Source organism: Botryllus schlosseri, chromosome 15 (assembly GCF_051294905.1).
Source record: "Botryllus schlosseri isolate E-star chromosome 15, Bs_hap1, whole genome shotgun sequence".
Classification (NCBI taxonomy): Eukaryota; Metazoa; Chordata; class Ascidiacea; order Stolidobranchia; family Styelidae; genus Botryllus; species Botryllus schlosseri.
In genome coordinates this window covers 7,294,096-7,312,710 of record NC_137250.1, presented here as the reverse complement: position 1 = coordinate 7,312,710, position 18,615 = coordinate 7,294,096, and the positions used below count along the sequence as shown (strand labels likewise).

Genomic DNA, 18,615 nt, shown 5'->3' with positions numbered 1-18,615 from the left:
GGATAGCTACTAAAACCTGTATCTTACGAAAAGTTTAACGAAACGCTACGGAAATAAAAATCTGACCGTTTCTTATCTAGAAACCTTCAAGTGTGTAATTGTCTATCAAAATATAGCTGCACGAAACACACCGCGCTACACACTAGCCCGTTAAACTACGGGCAACCAAGCTACGAGATTACGGCGATACGCGAAAGCGCTGGCGATACGAATGTCGTATCCCCGCCGTCAAGAGAGAGAGGCATTGGAAATTTAGGAAAAAGATAAATATGATTGTAGGGAGCAGAAGAAATATACTAGATTAACCCTTCTGTAACCCCGCCAGAAAAGTCTCACACAACATAAGGTCTATGGAAGGATCGTTGCGCGTACGAGTTAACATCGTAAATCGAGTGTGACTGCGACAGGAACGAGCGGAGAGCGGAGAGCTAACCCGTGCGCGGCCAGCGAGCGACGCGGAGATAACGCACAAAGGCGGACTATTCGTCATCGCCATGAGTAAGAATAGTATCGCTGTGGGATATGTCAAGCGCCGCGAAAAAATATTATCGCGGGCCAGCGCGCAAAATCGTACCGCGAACATTGTTCCAAGTCCGCTCAAACAGCGACGCTAGCGTAAAACTAGGAGAAATACCGTCATCGCTCGCGATCACCGGACATATGAATCTCACCCACCGACACACGCCATTTCATTTTTGTATCTAGTCATGTTCGAGCAATAATTTCATATTAAAATATGGGAAATTCAATTGTATGTAGAAGTTCCGCATCTCCGAGAGTATCTTGTCATATTGATGTTATTTTCTGTTAATTTCCATTCAGCGTACATGTTCTTCGCCAGAGTAGTTTCGACTCATTCGTACCTTTTCGTTTTATCGCAATCTTGTGGCGTGTTTGAAATGATAAAAATATCAGTAAACGGCTAACAACTAGCTAATAATTGAGGAGCAGAACTTCAATATACAATATAATTTAAAGACTACATCCTATCAGTAGTAATGAATACACGAATGAACGTACGAAAAAAGGAAGCAGCACCATGCGATTACGTTACAGACACTGTCGCCTACAACCCAACCCCTAATAAGCGTCCGCGACTAGATATTCTTGGATCGATGATGCCGTTGTTAACTACAGTGTTAATCCACAACAGTAATACACAAACACACGCACCTTAGGTGCGGTTTCACAGTTTAAAAATCCGGATTAAATCAAGACCAGAATACGCCATCATCGCACACGATAGTCGCACCAACATCCGGTTGACAACGCAAAATTAAAATCGTAGTGACGTGATACGCGGTTGCGTAATGATAATAATGATCCCTGGTCGAATTCGGCCAATTCGTTCACGAAATACCCGCCCCGCTCACACACAAGCAGTGCCAAAGTTTGCGCTAAACAAAGTAGGTTATCAACCAACCCGCGCATGACGCATACGCCATACTCAGATAAGCGCTCGCAATCAAACGCAGCGACTCTCAATCCGTAGGGTTGACGGGCCGATTACGCCGTACGCGCTGTCACGCATCTCGGCTAACGCGAAAAAGATGACTTCTAGATACTGACTTGCAAAAACGCGACGCGCTCGAAAAATCGCCGCGACCGCGAAACTTGACACCCATCATTTTCGAGTCACCCGGCCGAAACGCAAGACAACTCTATACGGAAATAGCGGAATAGTTGAAAATCCGAAGAAAAACGCCCAATTAAAACTAATTCCGGATAAATACTACGGTGCGGCAAGACGCGGGCTATTTTTACGGCTGTCGTAATCTAGGTCCGGTGCGTAAAGATCAGAGGTGGTAATACTCGGTACTGTAGCAGTTGTAGTAGTGAAGTAAATTAATACTCAAGTACAACAGATTTTCAGCACAAAAGTAAGCATTCTACGACTAGTCGCTGACGATCACCCCTGACAATCGAAAATATCCGGGTTTATTTCACTACGGGCATATTAAACCTACTTGAATACCCCGAAAAAAAACTAGAAGTACTTCGTTCGATAAAACGTACACATCCGACGCACAATCGCCACAGTTCCATCACAAAACATCACCCTATCAACGAAATATCTCACTTTTTCACACCCAAGACACTCAATGACACGGGTCACCCCACAATACACCCCAAACAACCACAACGTGAAATCGGCGACAACGTATTAGCACCTACCGGCGCATTTAGCAACTCGCTACCAAACGGTCATCAAGCTACGGCGTAGGCGTCATATCAACCCAACGCATTGAGAGAATAAGCCGACGACAGTGAAAACATTACATCACGCACGTTTACGGCGGGCATAATCAAAACGAAGGTCAAACGCTCTCAAATACGGGTTCAAAACCTAATGGATCACCCGCGAGATAGGACAGTGTCGTTTCATCGATCCGACCCATTCAACCTGGTCTTAATAAAGCTCGTCTACACCGCCACGAACGTCACACTTACATCACAGCCATCAAGTGGAGTTGGTTCCCGGCCTACCGCCGTCATAACTGGGCAAACACGCGGATTTTGCGTTACATTCGCTACCGAGAACGCGTCCACGGACTGTGTAATATAAACGCAGCATGTTAAGGAATTAGCCACGGATTACGCTTAATTCTTCCCTTGCGCTGTATCGACCAGAATAGCGACGACACTTTCAGATTTTCCGAATTAGATCAAAACAACAATCACTGAATTTGCAAAAACTTGAAAACTGCACCATTTTCAGGAAAATCAGGAATTACGTTCGAAATGAACCCGAATATTTTCGGCTGACACCCGTCAGGGGTAATCGTCAACAACTAGTAGAGAATTGGAAGGAACAGTGTATATCAACAATCGCATCACAAAATATGACGTCGGCGGCATGAAATTTCGAATAATTACATTACATCATAAGTACAACTTGAACTATATTGTTGCCCAAATCTGATATACGCAGCCTTATCTATAGCTGCTCCGTCTGCCCCAATATTGATATCGATACTCAAAGCCACCGCTCAATTCAACAATGCATTACCAGTCGCAATCGGCACATCAAAAGCGTAAACAGTATCGCGTAAACAATACCGCACACCTAGACAGATCAGACACCAAACAACCGACAAGCGAATCGCGATTTACGCAAGACACGACACCGAAATGTAGAACAGCCTCGCGGCTTTGAAGACCTAGAACACAATATAATCGATACCATCCGACCTACATATCAGAGATGAGCATGGATTAGGATTAGGTTTTGAAAAAACAGGATTTGTGAAATTTTTTCGGATTTGGATTGGATTTGGATTAGATATTTTTTTCAGAACGGATTAGGATTTGGATTGGATTTACCTATTTTCTGGGAGATTGAAATGTCGTGTGGCGAATGGCGACAAAATTGATTAATATCAGCTATTAATGTACCTATGGTTACTAAGTTATCTTGAATCAAGTGAATCGTTGGTTGTGAAAGAAAATTTTCGAATCCCTCCATTGCATAAATTAGTATTTTTTCTGAATTTCCAGTTGGAATCGGATTAGGATTGGACATGGACTTGAATATGAAAAAGTTATGGATTAGGATTTGGATTTGACGGTTCGGATTTGGATTGGATTAGGACATAGAAATTTCAAATCCGCTCATCTCTGCTACATATCGACAGATAATTAATATGCAAAACCTTTCGGAACAAGGGAGGAATTTGCGCGATCTGCGAGCAGCGACGCAATTCATCAAAATCCGCGACCAGTATAGATTATTGTAATGTGCGCTGTGGTAAAAAGACTCGAGTCATTACCTACTCCCTGGTGCAACAGTAAATATAATCGAACTACCAGATATCTACTCATAAATCGCGTATTAGATTCTCACGATGTAAGCACTCGAAACCCGCAAGCGTCTACGGTTGGAAACAGACTCGTTAACCGCATGAAAGAAAAAATTCGCATCGCGATGAAGGAGGATGTGAATACGCGGTTAATAGAAAGACACAGTCAATGAAATACCATTAGTTATTGCTGAATCTCATCGTTTGCAAACGACAGCAAATCACCCGTTTCTGAACATACAGTAATGAATTCTGCCACGACAAACGCAATTGACAGTTGACACAAAACGCACAGAACGCCTTCCAATTTCACTGCCTCGAAATGCGCGCTGCATCAACGTCGTATACCGCTCGCTATTCCCCACGCGATAATCCCACACGGATCACTCATCCTGATTTTTACCAGAAGTAAAGAGCGCTCTAGTTCCGGTCACCTAGAGCGTCCATCAATTCAGCGCGTATAGTCGACACACGGGGCAAATCTTAACATTGCGGAATAAACCCTATCGTCGGAGCGGTTCAAAGTGATCGGCATTGGTACTCAAACACAAATTTCTACTCAAGCACAAGGAGGCATTTCCGAGCAAGTAAAAACGCAAGTATTCTAGACTTGGTTTGGCCTCAAGACAATGAAAACTGTAGAAGTTGAAGTGGAATCAATCTCAAAACAAAAACAACTTGAAGAGATTGTTGGCGGTACACAAGATCAATATACCGTGTGAATGATACACGCATGTTCGAAATAAACCCCAATCATCATAACAACAACAACAACTATTAAGGAATTAAAATGACTTTTGTTATTCAATATAATCGAAGCCGAAGTACCACGTTGCAGTCTTGGACAACTAAATAATTCTAGACTAATTAGCGCGAAATGACGGTCATTTGATTCTAATCAAATTTGCGAAATATTTCTATGCACCAATTAATTTCCTGGTAGACAACTTTGCTTCGTTGAGCTTCCGCATATGACAACGGCACAACGCGTGTCAATCGCGGCTTCGACAGCTCCACGCAACTGATAACCGCGCTTCTTATAGGCACGCAAACCGCTAAAGCCAAGAAATTACATAAGATAAAATGCATGATTCGTATCAGCAACAAGCAGACAATCGCGGATGACCGTCACGATATTTTCGCATTGTCGCGAAACACCGGTGCGTCACGTCACAGTGACATCACCCACGCCCCCTCGCCCTCTAAAACCGGCGACAACTTATCGAATTAGGGGTTAGATCCAAACCCCGCCAGCGCGATGCGACACGCGAAATCGGAGAGACGTGCCGTGCAGTCGGACAAAGCGCGCTTGGTTTCCTACTCGCCGCCATCAGCCGATTTGGCATATGGCCGCGACCCGTGTCGCGTAAACTAACCCCGGTTGCGTTCGCCAGCACGCCTGACGAGGTCGCCGATTAGCTCGCCGAGACTGCGCGCCGGCGGCTGGCATCGCATGCAAATCGCGGTTGTTAGTTTCGATTGGAACTAGGCTGGGTGCCTCAGTGATTCGACTCCTCGGCTGTATGACACATTACGGCGCCATGACGCAGTATGGCCTTCCACGGTGGAACATAGCATCGAAAAATTAATTCTCGTTGATAAATAAAATATAATATCAGTTCCATTGTGGTCAAAGTCCAAAAATTTCACCGACCACTTAACCTCGGACTCAAAAGCGCACAGCTATTACTCGGGTTGCATTTAAAACAAAAATCAATTTAAAACAAACACGTTCGTTAAAACAAGGCCTATGTTAAAACATGTTTTTATTGTTTCTATTTTACGAATATTCAATCGTAACGTCATAGTGGATTGCCATTGACAATTGAAAATATAGGGTAAATATAGCTCCTTTGACGAAATATCTACGTACTGTAGTTGTTGAACCGACTATTTTGAGAGTTCCAACCATCCCATATCGTATAGTCCGCTATATCGGGTGGTAATTGGCAGTAAGCTCATACAACATGTTTTTGGAAATAAAGTATTTACACAATTATGGCATAATTTTACAATTTAAAAAAGCACTTTTTTAAAAAGTTCTTAGTTTAAAAACACTGTTTCCTGCACCCAAGTGCCCCTAACGCGCGTTACAAAGGTACGGGGGTGTGCGCGCGATTTAAGCGGTACTTTCGAACTTTCAGGCCCAGCCTATAATTTCGAGCTTTACTCCGGCTACACAACCAGAGGCGATTCTCAGCCTGTAAATTACATCTCTCAACGGATAATAACAGCATGCGCGGCATTAAAGCCACACCTCGACAGGAAGCGCTGATCGTGAGGTGTTCTTACGTTAATAACAGGGCACTGCTTCCCAGCGATGTACAGAAGAATGGCGCGGTGTGCGAAACGTTAAAAAGGTTTACATAACAAAAGCGCAATCGTATCTAATCGATCTATCGGCGAATGAAATTTGCGGACGACACGCGAAACTTGCATTATTCGCAAACAAACGCTCACCTGCGAGCTAGCGGAGTCGCTGGACGGGTAGCCACCATCGTACGGTGAGCTGGCTTGGTGCGCTTTCACTGTGGAATAAAATCATACGGATAAATTTGACCAAATAATATACGAAATCAGTAGAAATATCATAAACACGATCGCTATTCACCAAAACTGGTACAGTCTCGATAAATGTTCCCCGGAAATCCTAAAACACAACCAGCACTAACGATACCGTGCAAATGTATGGCAGCATGTAAACAGAACGAGGTGGTCAATAATTTTTATTGCAAAACTAAGCCGAGAATACGAACTTTTCTGCTCATTTAGACATGCCTCTTCGAGGTACAGAACTTCAATATACAATTGATTAGTATATTCATACAGAAATGAACCCAAATATTCCCGGCCGACATTCGCCAGGGGTAATCGTCAGCAGCTAGTAGATATCGCGCGAGACGACCATTCCCGATACCACTAGGCGATCAATGCGCCCGTTCGGTACACACCTCTGTAGTCGCAAACTCCCTCCGCGAAAACTATATTTGCATCGCGCGACCTAATGTAGGCTTCGACCGCATCTCGCAAGTATAGCAACGTTAATCAAGGTCACGAGTGTACGTCAATGGCGAGGTCAAAGAGGGTTAAGATGCGTATTACCGGAAGGAGAGTATTAACCGAGTCCGATCAAATTAGAAGGCACGGTAAGCAACGTGGATTCCAGCGCCATTATGTCCGGGTCAAACCGACACACTTCGCGCAGAGTTGGGCATCTAGATAATTCTAGTCTATTTTGCGGAAGGCTTCTTCTATGCGCTCATCTTAACTCTGATCTAATTCTGGTTTTCTTGAAAACGCTACAGGAAGAACTGTACAGCACGAAATGAGCCAAGCTTGGTGCACGTAAATGTGAAATTCTAGTGCTTATGACAATGGGCTATGATTTGATATGAACTAAACTCAATTTTCGTTGTTATTCCTTGCGATTTCAGTAATTCTAATTCTTATATAATTTGAAAAAAATGGGTAGCTACAATTCTAACTTTAATCTAGTTTGGAAAAGCTGTTGCATTTCTTTCCAATTTGCAATATAATTCAATTTTTGGCGACATCAGTAATTCTTAAACTTATCTATTTTGAAAAAAAAAACGAAAATTTCCCTAGTCCCATCACTCAAACTGGGAATGCTGAGATCACGCACGTTGCGGACTGCGATAACACATTGATATTCGTCAACTGTCCATTCTACCGCGCCGTGATGAAATATCGAAAATCGAATCCTTCCCATCAACGCCAAACACAGGATGCGGGCGAAATGAGACAGGCATATACGCGATATACATCACATAATAAAGTCGATATTACCGACCGTTACCCAGGCAGTGGGCAGTCGCTAGGGAATCGACCTAAGGCGTACAATTGCAACACGATACAAATAGGATTCCAGTGATGACAATTATCATCAGTAATTGCGGTGATATTTGAAGGTTCCTCTTACGAGGTACTATGTACGGTATATACGGATTTACAGATATCTCTCAACTACAAATCACCGGTTAGAGACGCTTAGGAGTGCAGAACCTTAAAATACAGTAGAATAATAATATATCTATGGTAGTAGTAATCTAAATGCTTTGTTATGGCACTTAGCGTCAGCTATAACACGAATATTCAAAAGCTTTGTTTACCAACAGTCAGCATCGCTCATTATGACGGCACACGGAGTCAAATTTTAAATTCAAAACACGAGAGATATAACGCAGACACGGAACAGAACCAGTACACGCACGACTTTTAAACGATACGAATTCTTTTTGTCGACACAGACGGGGTTAACGCATCGAAATAACCGTGAACTCGATAACAGGCAAATGATATAAATTTCGACCCTTTGTCAAGACAGAGAACCTGGCCTCTCGATAGTTGGCAGCACACGTTGGCAGAGGTCCTCGGTAACGGAGTACCTATACATTTTCGCAGTACTCAAGCAGGATTTGTGTACTTGTACTACATACTCGAGCATTTGAGTATCACACATAATGACGTCATAACAATACCAAATGAACCTTTTATGCCACCACAAAAAATCATATGGCCAATCTGGGTTGACAGCCTTTCGACGCGGAAGATTGTATCGAAACTATAATTCTCGTTGATAATTCAATTCAATTCTTAGTGGCATGTGGACTATATCTTCATTACTCGAATCATAATGGCCAGCTCTGGTCTTTACGAATTGACAGCGTGGCCGATATTAAAGCCAAAAACCGCAGCGCAGTCGCGCGGTGCCAAGGCAGGTTTCCCGACCCCTTTGGGAGCGATGGAATTCCGCGAATCGACATTGAATTTTCAATCCGCGCAAACAGTTATTAGCGTACGGCTCCGCGCCGCTTATCGCTGAACAGTTCAAGTCGAGTAGTACGAAGGCGCCTCCGCGATTCACGAAGGAATTCGTCTCTCTGGGGAGGCTCCGGTATACACGGAAACAACGTAACCGCCGCGCTTGCAAGCAATGCCGCAACACGAGTAGGAATAAGTCAACACGCTATCTGTTTCAAGTGGCGGGTTATGCGATGATATCTAAATCGAGCGTGGCTTCTGAACATCGAAAATTCGTTCCAATAGACGGCGGTTTCGTGTAACGAGATGTGATAGCAGCATCGTAAAGATTACGGCGAACAAGCGTGTTTCTTTGCGCTAAACAAAACTCTATATCGGACACATAAATAGAGGTACGGTACTGCAGTATACCATCGAATAGTGCATTCACATTGAAATGCACCCGAATATTTTCAGCTGATGTAATCGTCTGCGACTAGTGGAGAATTGAAAAAATATGACTCACCGGCATGAATATTTGAATAATAAATGGACTAAGGTATGATATTACATTGTTAACTATGACGTAATTCTGCCAGTGATGTCATTACCCCGCTACTCCATATTTCAAAAGCTTTTCAACGCACCGCGGTGCGCATCTGCAAACACAGTCGGGTTCCCGACCTTATCGCCTCACATACCATGGCGTGGACACCGGACAGTAAGCGCCTAGCAGGCAAACTGGACATTGACACGCCGCTTTGGACTATTTCTACTACGAATTTGTTAATTCTAATCAAGTTTGGAAAACACTGTGAAGCTATAATTCTAATTCTACTCTAATTCGGAAAAATACTTTGTAGCCATAATTCTAATTCGAAATTTAATTGGGAAAATCTGAAAATTTTCAAATTGCCCAAGTCTGTCCTAGAAGCCACAAAAAAGGGACACACGCAAATAGAACCCATCGCAATGAGCGTGAATGTGAAAGCAAGATTCGGCACCAAAAAGCGCCGACAAACATACAAACAAACCCTACGCCATATTTTCCCATCAATACATTCACAACGGACAACTGCATGCCGTTGATACTTCCGCCGTGGCTGCCTAGTATCGGAATTGTGAAATTCAGCAAACTCTAGGCGTCACAAACGCTGCATCAGAGCCCGCAAACAATCGCAATCGCGTGCAACAAACGCATACTGAGTCAAGCCGAATCCGCTAAAAGCTTGTCGAAACCACGGAATCCGCCTTACAGGGAGCAGACAAAGACCAGAGGCCGTCAAATTAGTCAGCGTTGCTGCTTACTATAATTAGAAATACCCACGTAACTTCGCGCCCCCCAGTTTGAGAACCACTGTGTTATACTTCTTTTACTTTTCATTCAGTGTGCACGCCTTTTTTTACGTCGCTTAAGCCCGGGTAAGTGTCTGATTTCAAAGACTACTCCAAGCTGTTTCCACACCTTCCTATCTTTTCATTGTATCACAGTTTTGTGTTGTATTGAAATGACGAAATGGTTAATAATAAATCGAACCGAACTTAAGAAGCGAATTGGGGGTGGCCAATTACAAAATTGCATTAAGCGGCATCATTAAACGAAATTTCCGATATTCACGTTTTAGTTACACACATTTTTCGTAAACGAAATTTCGGTTAACCTGTCTGCAGCATCTATTTTGATGTTTTGCCAGTCTGCAAGGTCGAAAAGGACCACTGGCCTAAAACACAACACGCGAGTTAATGACGTAAGTACGCAACACCTACGGAGTACTAGAAAAAAAATTGAATAGTACATGCATATTCCATCGTATATTAAATTTCTTGACCTGCAAGAGGCTTTTCAAATGCTACAAAAGTCCAAAGGTGCAAGTTCAGGCCAGTGACGGTCTCTGCATAAGGCCCGCATTCAAATCGAATCGCGAAGCTCCGATATCAACGCGCGTTTTATCGTAATCAAATCACGAGGACGCGCCGGCGTGTTTACACAAGCAAAAATCGTCTCCGCGAACCAGGTGCCTCCCGCACATCCTTAACGTTAACCCTGTACCTCCCGGCGCGTCGCGAATACGCGAGATCGTTTACAACCGCCGTAAAAAATGGACCTCGTAACGGCCATCTGCGCAGATATCAACGAGTGTAAACATTCGAATAACGCCAGGTTAGATGTCTCGATTAGTCCAGGGATTTAACGCCGTTATCGCCGTCGTATCTCGCGGTTATCTTCGACAATCGGCTTGGCGGCAAATGACTTCAATGTGATTACTGTCTTGGCTTCGGAATTTCGATTTTGCTGATTACCGCTAATTAATGACCTTCAGAAAATGGCGAATGGCGATATCTTGTAGAGATAACGATATTGAATCCTTACGAAATTCGAGACGTTAATCATACAGCGTCACACACGTCACAATTAGAATAGAATTAGAGTTACCGTACTGAATTCGTGAACTATCTCGTAAGCACGGGGACTACAAATGTGTGGACAGCGTGCTTCGCACGTTTGCACTATACACAGTAGTGCGGAGCGTATCGAAAATTCTCTGGTCCTACTCCAATCTTGCTTTTTAAAGTTTTGGCCCGGCTCCTATGATTCTAGAAAGGACCGTGGTCCGGTCCGAAAAATTCCGATGATAATTATCTACTCGTATGATGGCATTGAATATTGATTGAAACGATGCAGACAGGAAATTAAGAACTCAACGAACAAGCCCTACCCTTATCTGAAGTAATTATGCCAACTTGGACTTGGCGCGTGTTATATTTACATGAACGTTTCACTTTCTCGATTAGAATTAGATTGCTGGCATTTAATCAGTCTAATTACACAACTACAATTAACTAGTTGCGCAAGTTTGCCGCTAACACAGCACACAGCCAAGCAAATGTCGCAACTTTTGCACCCAAAATTAAGGCCGCGCGACTGATTGGAATTGCAATTTCGCAGACAGCCGAAATAGCGCGTCGCCCGGACGGAAACGAATGTCAACAGAGACCAGGCGCGTTCTCCTTCTATCCGCAAACAAGCACCTCTTACTGGCCGCGCGCCTTGTTTACCGAGAAATATCGCTAATCCGGAGCGCCGCAAGACTATACAGCGCTGTAGCACGCGGGCATGATTGCATCGATATCGAACGGGGCGATAAAACGCGTCATCGATTCCAATCAATCCGCAGATCGCCTGCACGCCAAAACAATCTGACGCGGATTACACCTCGGCGTTTTCGCAATCGTTTTCCGGGAACGCGCCCGCGGAAAAATGATCGGGCGTACATCTCTTTTTGGAGTTATTGCCTGAGTACCAACGACGCACTTCCACTTTTAAAGAGTAATTGTACTTGTAAAACTTGCTCAAGTGGTTTTGATTTTAAATAACTACTACTTAAGAGTTTTCATTTATTATTCGACTATTTCATCCGGCATGGCATAAAAGGCGGCCAGTAACGAAGTACTGGTACTTTTTAAGAGTAGATATTGCGTACTCTAACTGCTTGCTCATCCGGTTATGTTTTTTACACTACTTTCGCTTCTACTGAACAATTTTCTAGGCAAGACATCTCACTTTTTACGATTCGGATTTCGTGAAAGCAGAACGTAGTTTTCGAATATGATTGCATCACTATCGGCAGCGCAATTGTCACAGCGAACGGGCGAAAGAGCGCCTGTATCACGGTAACTGGACACTGCATAAATTATTGTCATTTTGCGTAAGTCGCGAAGATACATTGTGGATTTACGAAAGCGGCGACCTCCTACTAACTGCCAGAAGTATGGAACCCATTGCCCACATCTTATTTTTGAAGTTACGGGAATACTTTTTTCAAGCCTTCATTTCTATACTTCTACATGTTGAAGTTTTGACGTGTCGTCGAAATTGCTACTTCTACTTGCAATTAAGCAGGGAGTTGCGACGTTACACATACTTACTGTGACTTGAGCGGCAACGCTCACTATTTTGACCGCTTCTGGACTTATTTCAACAATTTGTCCAACACCACACCACAATTCGAAGACACCATTACATCACCCGTCGTTTTAACGCTGAAATTTTACTTTGAGCCGATTTTCCGACAGCCAATAGCACACTGGTCGAACAGCACCTCAAAATTACAAATTTTCGCAAGGCGCACCATTATTTCCCCCAATCAAACCTCGGAAATGTAGCAGACTTGTGACAACTACCAAACTATTTAATGGTCAACTGCTGTTGTTTTAAGAAATTGTAGTTGTAGTGACACATTAAAAACAATAGTAGTTTGACGTGAATCGTGATACCCGCGTTCCTATGCGTGATGTTCTGCAGCCGTTGCTATTTCAGAGTCCTCATTACTAACGGCGGCGTAGCCAGGAGGTGGGTTTGGGGGGTTGAATCCCCACCCACTTCAAAATTGCGCTGATGTTCACGTGGAAAACCGGCCGGATTCCGTAAAGAAACGAGTTGCTTCAAAACTGAATCTAGTTGGGTGCGGATTTTCGAAGGTCGGTAGTTAGGATTGCGAGTTTTGAAGAGCAGTTTCAGCTCTAGTTGCGAATTTCCAAAATCCGTCGGTTTGCACTCAAATGCGGATAGCTCGTCTCCCATTTAACGCGCTGCATTGTAACCTAACGCGCGATCAATCAGGCGGGACAAACCATGTAATCGGACACCGCCACTAGCGTAACGTTCGCCGAGATAGCGGTCAATGTTTACCAAGGAAATTCGCCTTCGCAAATCGATTTCAGCGTGCTATGGGAACCTTTCGCCGGGCAATCGCGCAGCGATTCGGTTACGCGAAACACCTACAATTTTCAAGGATTTTTTATCGACGGTATACGGCTCGCCGTGTAAAACCAGTCGGTTTCGACAATCGCGAACCTTTCAAAAGTTATAATTACGTGTTATTTATAGTCGCGCAGACTGTTAGAACACGCAACGTATGTTTACAGGCGGCGCTGTCATGGAGGCAAGTAATATTCATTGTGCGGGTCAAATTACGCTACACGCATTCCTAGAAAGATCCACTGTTTGCTTCTCCATACGTCAGCGCTTGATAGCCTATTGTACAATGATACATGATAGAAAGAAAACGTGGTTCTACTAATTATATCCGGTCCGGATACAGCAAACCATGTCAAAAATTGACAGTACCCGGATCCCAATATTCCTCACGCACTCACTCGGCGACTACGATTATAAAATTGAATGTGTATAATATACTGTATATACTGCATACCCGTTCCAGCGTAGTAACTACGCCGACGCCGGGCGATTTGTTATGGCAGCGAAAGGATAATAAAAGAAATGTAGATTATTACATCATAATCACAAACGAGCAACGTGAATTACCGAAACGAATTTTATCACGTCATCAATCTGCAAGTTATCGCTGAAAGTGCGCATGCAACAGATTGCGCACCGCCAGTAAGGAGAGATGTGGAATGTAGAAGTCAACAAGACAACAACTGCAGCTCCCCGAAGCAATGTAAACCGAAAGATACAACTCCACAACTCCGGGGACAAGACAAGTCGGCCGAATAATCTGCCTAGAACAGACTTGGATAACTCGATAATGTTTGTTTTCGCTTTAATTATAATTCTAATGTAATTTGTGAAGTGTTTCTATGCTCTAATTATAAATTTTAATCCTATTTCTGGTCTTCCTGTAAATGATACAGGAAACCTGTATACCGTGGTGCAAAACAAGCCAAGCTTGCTGTACAGACATTTGATATCTCCATGCTCATGTTCAATGTCCAAGCTTTCGCGAATCCAGTAATTCTAATCTAATTTGGAAAAAATGTGTAGCTATAATTCTAATTGTAATTCGACTTTAATTTCGAAAAAAAAACTTGGTAGCTGTAATTCTAATTCTAATCTAATTCGGAAAAGCCTAGAAAGCGCTCCGTGCTCGCTGCAGATCTGCAATTGGCGCTCGCCGTCGATACGATTGCGCAACAATCAATATTGATTTTCCGCCTCTCCATTATAAATGCCTAGCACGCGTTGCTATTAGGCTTACTATTTCAACGACAAAGAATACGTACCGTAAATTGTGAAGGGTTGCTGTGAGCTTGCGAAACCACCTCACAAGTTGGGTGAGCCTATAACGCGATATCAACGAATATTGCCCGAAAATTGAGTTCCTTGAAGAAACCATTCGGATTTTACCAGAATACCATTCTATTTTTGATGTGTGGTAATTCTCTAGCGTTAACAATCTAATTATTTTGGATGAAATTATCCATTGAAACAGCCCTGATTCATCAATTCCTTTTCAATTTCTTTGTGTCATATGTCAACGATGTAGGGTGCCTAATCATCGAAGGCAGAACGTACAGTATGATCACAGAACAGGAGCCTTTTGACATGTAAAACGAGTGTGCGAACGCATCGGTTTTGTTGTCGCATTAGCATATATATATCATAATACAATTCTACATTTCTATAATCAATCATTCAGGATCTTGCAATAGCGTATCAATTGTCCGATTCCCCCTCTCCTGCGTTGGTTATACTCAATAGCATCATTAGCCAACACCAGCGGTATCATTATTGACGTTCTCCTTTGTAAGCGTGTCGCACAACTTTGTTTGTTGTATTAAAGAATATGTCGAACAGGGTGGGCAATTGCAATTTGAGATTTGACCGGAGGCCTGTCGGCAACGATATATTCTGAGGATCCTTACTGATCACGTTGGAGCGATAACAGAGCACGCCGCGACCGTCGAACACGTAAAACGGCCCCGCAACGCAACAACAGCCCGCGCACACCGATAAATCGTAACATCTCGTATCGGTATATCAGCGTGTCCGCGCTAATTAACGCGCGCCCGGCCTTTGTTCGCGCGCGAAATCACCGCAATTAGCGACCGCGGCCGTGTTTCGCGCCACACCGTGGGAACGGGCGCCGTAATCGGCGAAAATTGCGAGCCCCGGTTCCGGCGCAGAGTCTAATTTCGCGCGCGCTAATGAACTTGTTTCCGACGTAATTGTACGGCGCGGCGGATAAAATACGGGAGCGCGCGTCACGCCGAAAACCGACTAGCCGTTTCGCTTCGCGATCACAGGGCGGCCGGCCATGGTGACAAAGGTGTCAATTTCGGGCCTGTCCTTTGCCTAATGAGCGACATTATTTCCTCATACACGCTGCACAAAAGCCGCGAACAACAATTACCCGTGCGACAAACAAACAGATCGAAGAAACGGCGGACTCGGAAAACTATATAATTCCATTGTTTAATAGGACCAATTAAAGCGAAACGCAGGTAAACTAATTATAATCGAATTTGCGAGACGTTTATATGCCCTAATTTTGATTCTAAATTTAAAATTCTAATATAAATTAATACGATTTCAGAGTCTTTGCAATTTCGGTAATTCTAACTCTGGAGAGTTTCTGGGAGGTACCGAACTTCAATATACAAATGAATAGTATATATTCATATTGAAATAAATCCGAATATTTTCGGCTGACACTCGTCAGGGGTAATCGTCAGCAACTAGTAAAGAATCGGAAGCCACATTGTATATCAAGTGTCGATTCTAATTGTAATTTTAATCTGACTTGATAAAAAAGTGTAGCTAAAATTCCAATTCTAATCTAATTCGGAAAGGCCGAGATTTTCAAGCTGCACAACTGTGAAAAGAGGCGGCAAAACGGCATAATATCCGCGCAGGCGAGTCAAGAATGCCAGCAATGTCGACTGGGCGCGAATGACGTCACAGCGCGAGATTATCGAGCGATAACAATGGCGTTCTCGTGCGAGAAAAACAAATCCTACTCCGGGCAGAGACGGGCTGCTGCTATGAAACCGATACGCTGTCGTCCGATATGGCGACGTCATGTGAAAAAGGACTAAATTTTTAAATTTTCATGTCGTTGACGTCATAATTTGTGATACGATTGTTGATATATAATGTTGTTTTCAATTCTCTACTAGTTGCTGACGGTTACCCCTGCGTCAGCCGGAAATATTCGGGTTTATTACAATATGAATATATGAAGAGCTTCTGGGAGGTACAGAACTTCAATATACAATTGAATAGTATATTCATATTGAAATGAACCCGAATATTTTCGGCTGACACTCGTCAGGGGTAATCGTCAGCAACTAGTAGAGAAATGGAAAGAATGTAGTCGACTTTTATCAAAATACACCAACCAAAACTCTGTCAACATAAGGAGTTCGTGTACCACCTAAGAATAGTACATTGAACGCTCTCTCATTCACGAAATTTCATGCTGGTGACGTCATATTTTGTGATACGATTGTTGATATACAATGTTCTTTCCATTTCTCTACTAGTTGCTGACGATTACCCCTGACGAGTGTCAGCCGAAAATATTCGGGTTCATTTCAATATGAATATACTATTCAATTGAATATGAATATATTATTCAACTGCATATAGAAGTCCTGCGCCCCCAAGAGCCCCTTCAAATACACAGTGGTTTCGCCAGCCCGAACTTATAGTGACTGCGTAATAGCAATAAAAAATTCATGCTTCAAACCGATGTGACGTCACTATTAAATTTGGACGCCCTATAATTATTAAAAAGACAATTTCGTCCTGCGCGCGTAGACGGTCGTTCCATATCTGTATGTTTTGTTTACGCACAACGCTTTATGGCGTAAGCCACATCTTCCTCAGTCTTGGGCTTTTGACCCTTTTGTGCACTGGACAAATTTTGAAACGGAAAATACCATTACGCCAGATAAATGTCATGGATATGGTAAAGGCGTTAGTCCAAGTTAAAACGGCTCAAAATGTTACGGTCACAAATGCTCAATATTTTCAAATGTACCGTCTGTTCATTGGTCAACTTTCCTTCAAATATCCTACAATATTATATATCAGTTGCAAAATGCAAGAAGTAGCACGCGTGTTCAGTAAGTAGAGGTATAAATCATTAAATCTGTAATTGATTTAGAAATTTGGAGCAATACGTTGCATCGCGTCGTAACATCGAGTTCATGATCTACTCTCGACATGGTAAATTACAACTCACAATGCTGTGAATGTTGAAGCAAACCCTTCGAAAGTTACCTAGAGCTTCAATATAACCTTGCATAGCACGTGTATAATCAAAATGGCAACAGCAAATATCTCATTGAATTGAAGTTCTGTACTTCTTGCAACTAGATTTTAGATTGATGTTGATTTTTGAAGGTTCTAGAGTCCGGAAAAGTTTGTTTTATAAATTTCCCTGCTCCCGAAGCTAAAAAATGTTAAGAATCACAAGCTTTAAGAGTGTTACGAAGATGTCAAGTCGCGCACAAGCAAAGGCAGAACGTGAAGAAACTCTTGGATGCAGAGAACTTCAGTACACAATTGATTATTATATTCATATTGAAATATACCCGGGTCACTTGTAATCGTCGGAAGCTAAAATTGAAAAGAACATTGTACATCAACAATCGTATCACCAAACACGACGTCACCGGCATGAAAACGCGAGAAAGACAGATTTAACATTTTAAAGTGCTTCTAGCGCACGCAAAAACCCGCCACAAAACGCACAAAATCACCCACACGCCAGCCGTCACATCACGCCACCCCTGTGTCCACACTTATCAAACGGTCGGCCGCCCACATCATACGTTACATCGGTTTGGCATCAAACAAAGCCACCATGAATCATCCCAAACGACACTAGCGCCCGCGATAATACGCTAGTTATCACAAAAGACGCAAAAAGACGCAGAAAAGTCGCGACATCCCATACAAGGCAGCCGATCCGTGACCCGAAGCGAGATGTATACAAAGCAGATCACGCGATCGACGAGGCGGAAAAGCGGCGTGAGTTGACGCGAACGCGGTTGATATTCTAGCGAAGTCTAGTAATAATACTGTTTCATAACCAGTGGTGGTCACTGGTCAGTGACGAATTAATTTACTTTTTCGGGGCACAGGTTTTGCCTATCTTCACTACTATCCACACTGCTACTCAAATGATTATGTTTCAGAGTATTTCTACTACCACTCAACAGGTTTCAGCTTTTTCAGGCAGAACCAGGGTTGTAACCAAGTCACAAGGTTCCGAGTCACAAATCAACCTCACTTTTACAGTTC

At 43.1% G+C, this 18,615-nt stretch overlaps 1 protein-coding gene across 4 annotated transcripts in view; it reads right to left on the bottom strand.

The window, feature by feature from the left end:
• Positions 1-18,615, bottom strand: part of LOC145458014 (uncharacterized) — a 61,434-nt gene that overhangs the window by 15,670 nt on the left and 27,149 nt on the right. For all 4 annotated transcript variants that reach the window (XM_080336311.1, XM_080336312.1, XM_080336313.1 and 1 more), the window contains one exon: positions 6,261-6,328. In XM_080336311.1, the coding sequence (XP_080192437.1) occupies positions 6,261-6,328 (68 nt within the window). The remainder of the gene's footprint in view (positions 1-6,260; positions 6,329-18,615) is intronic.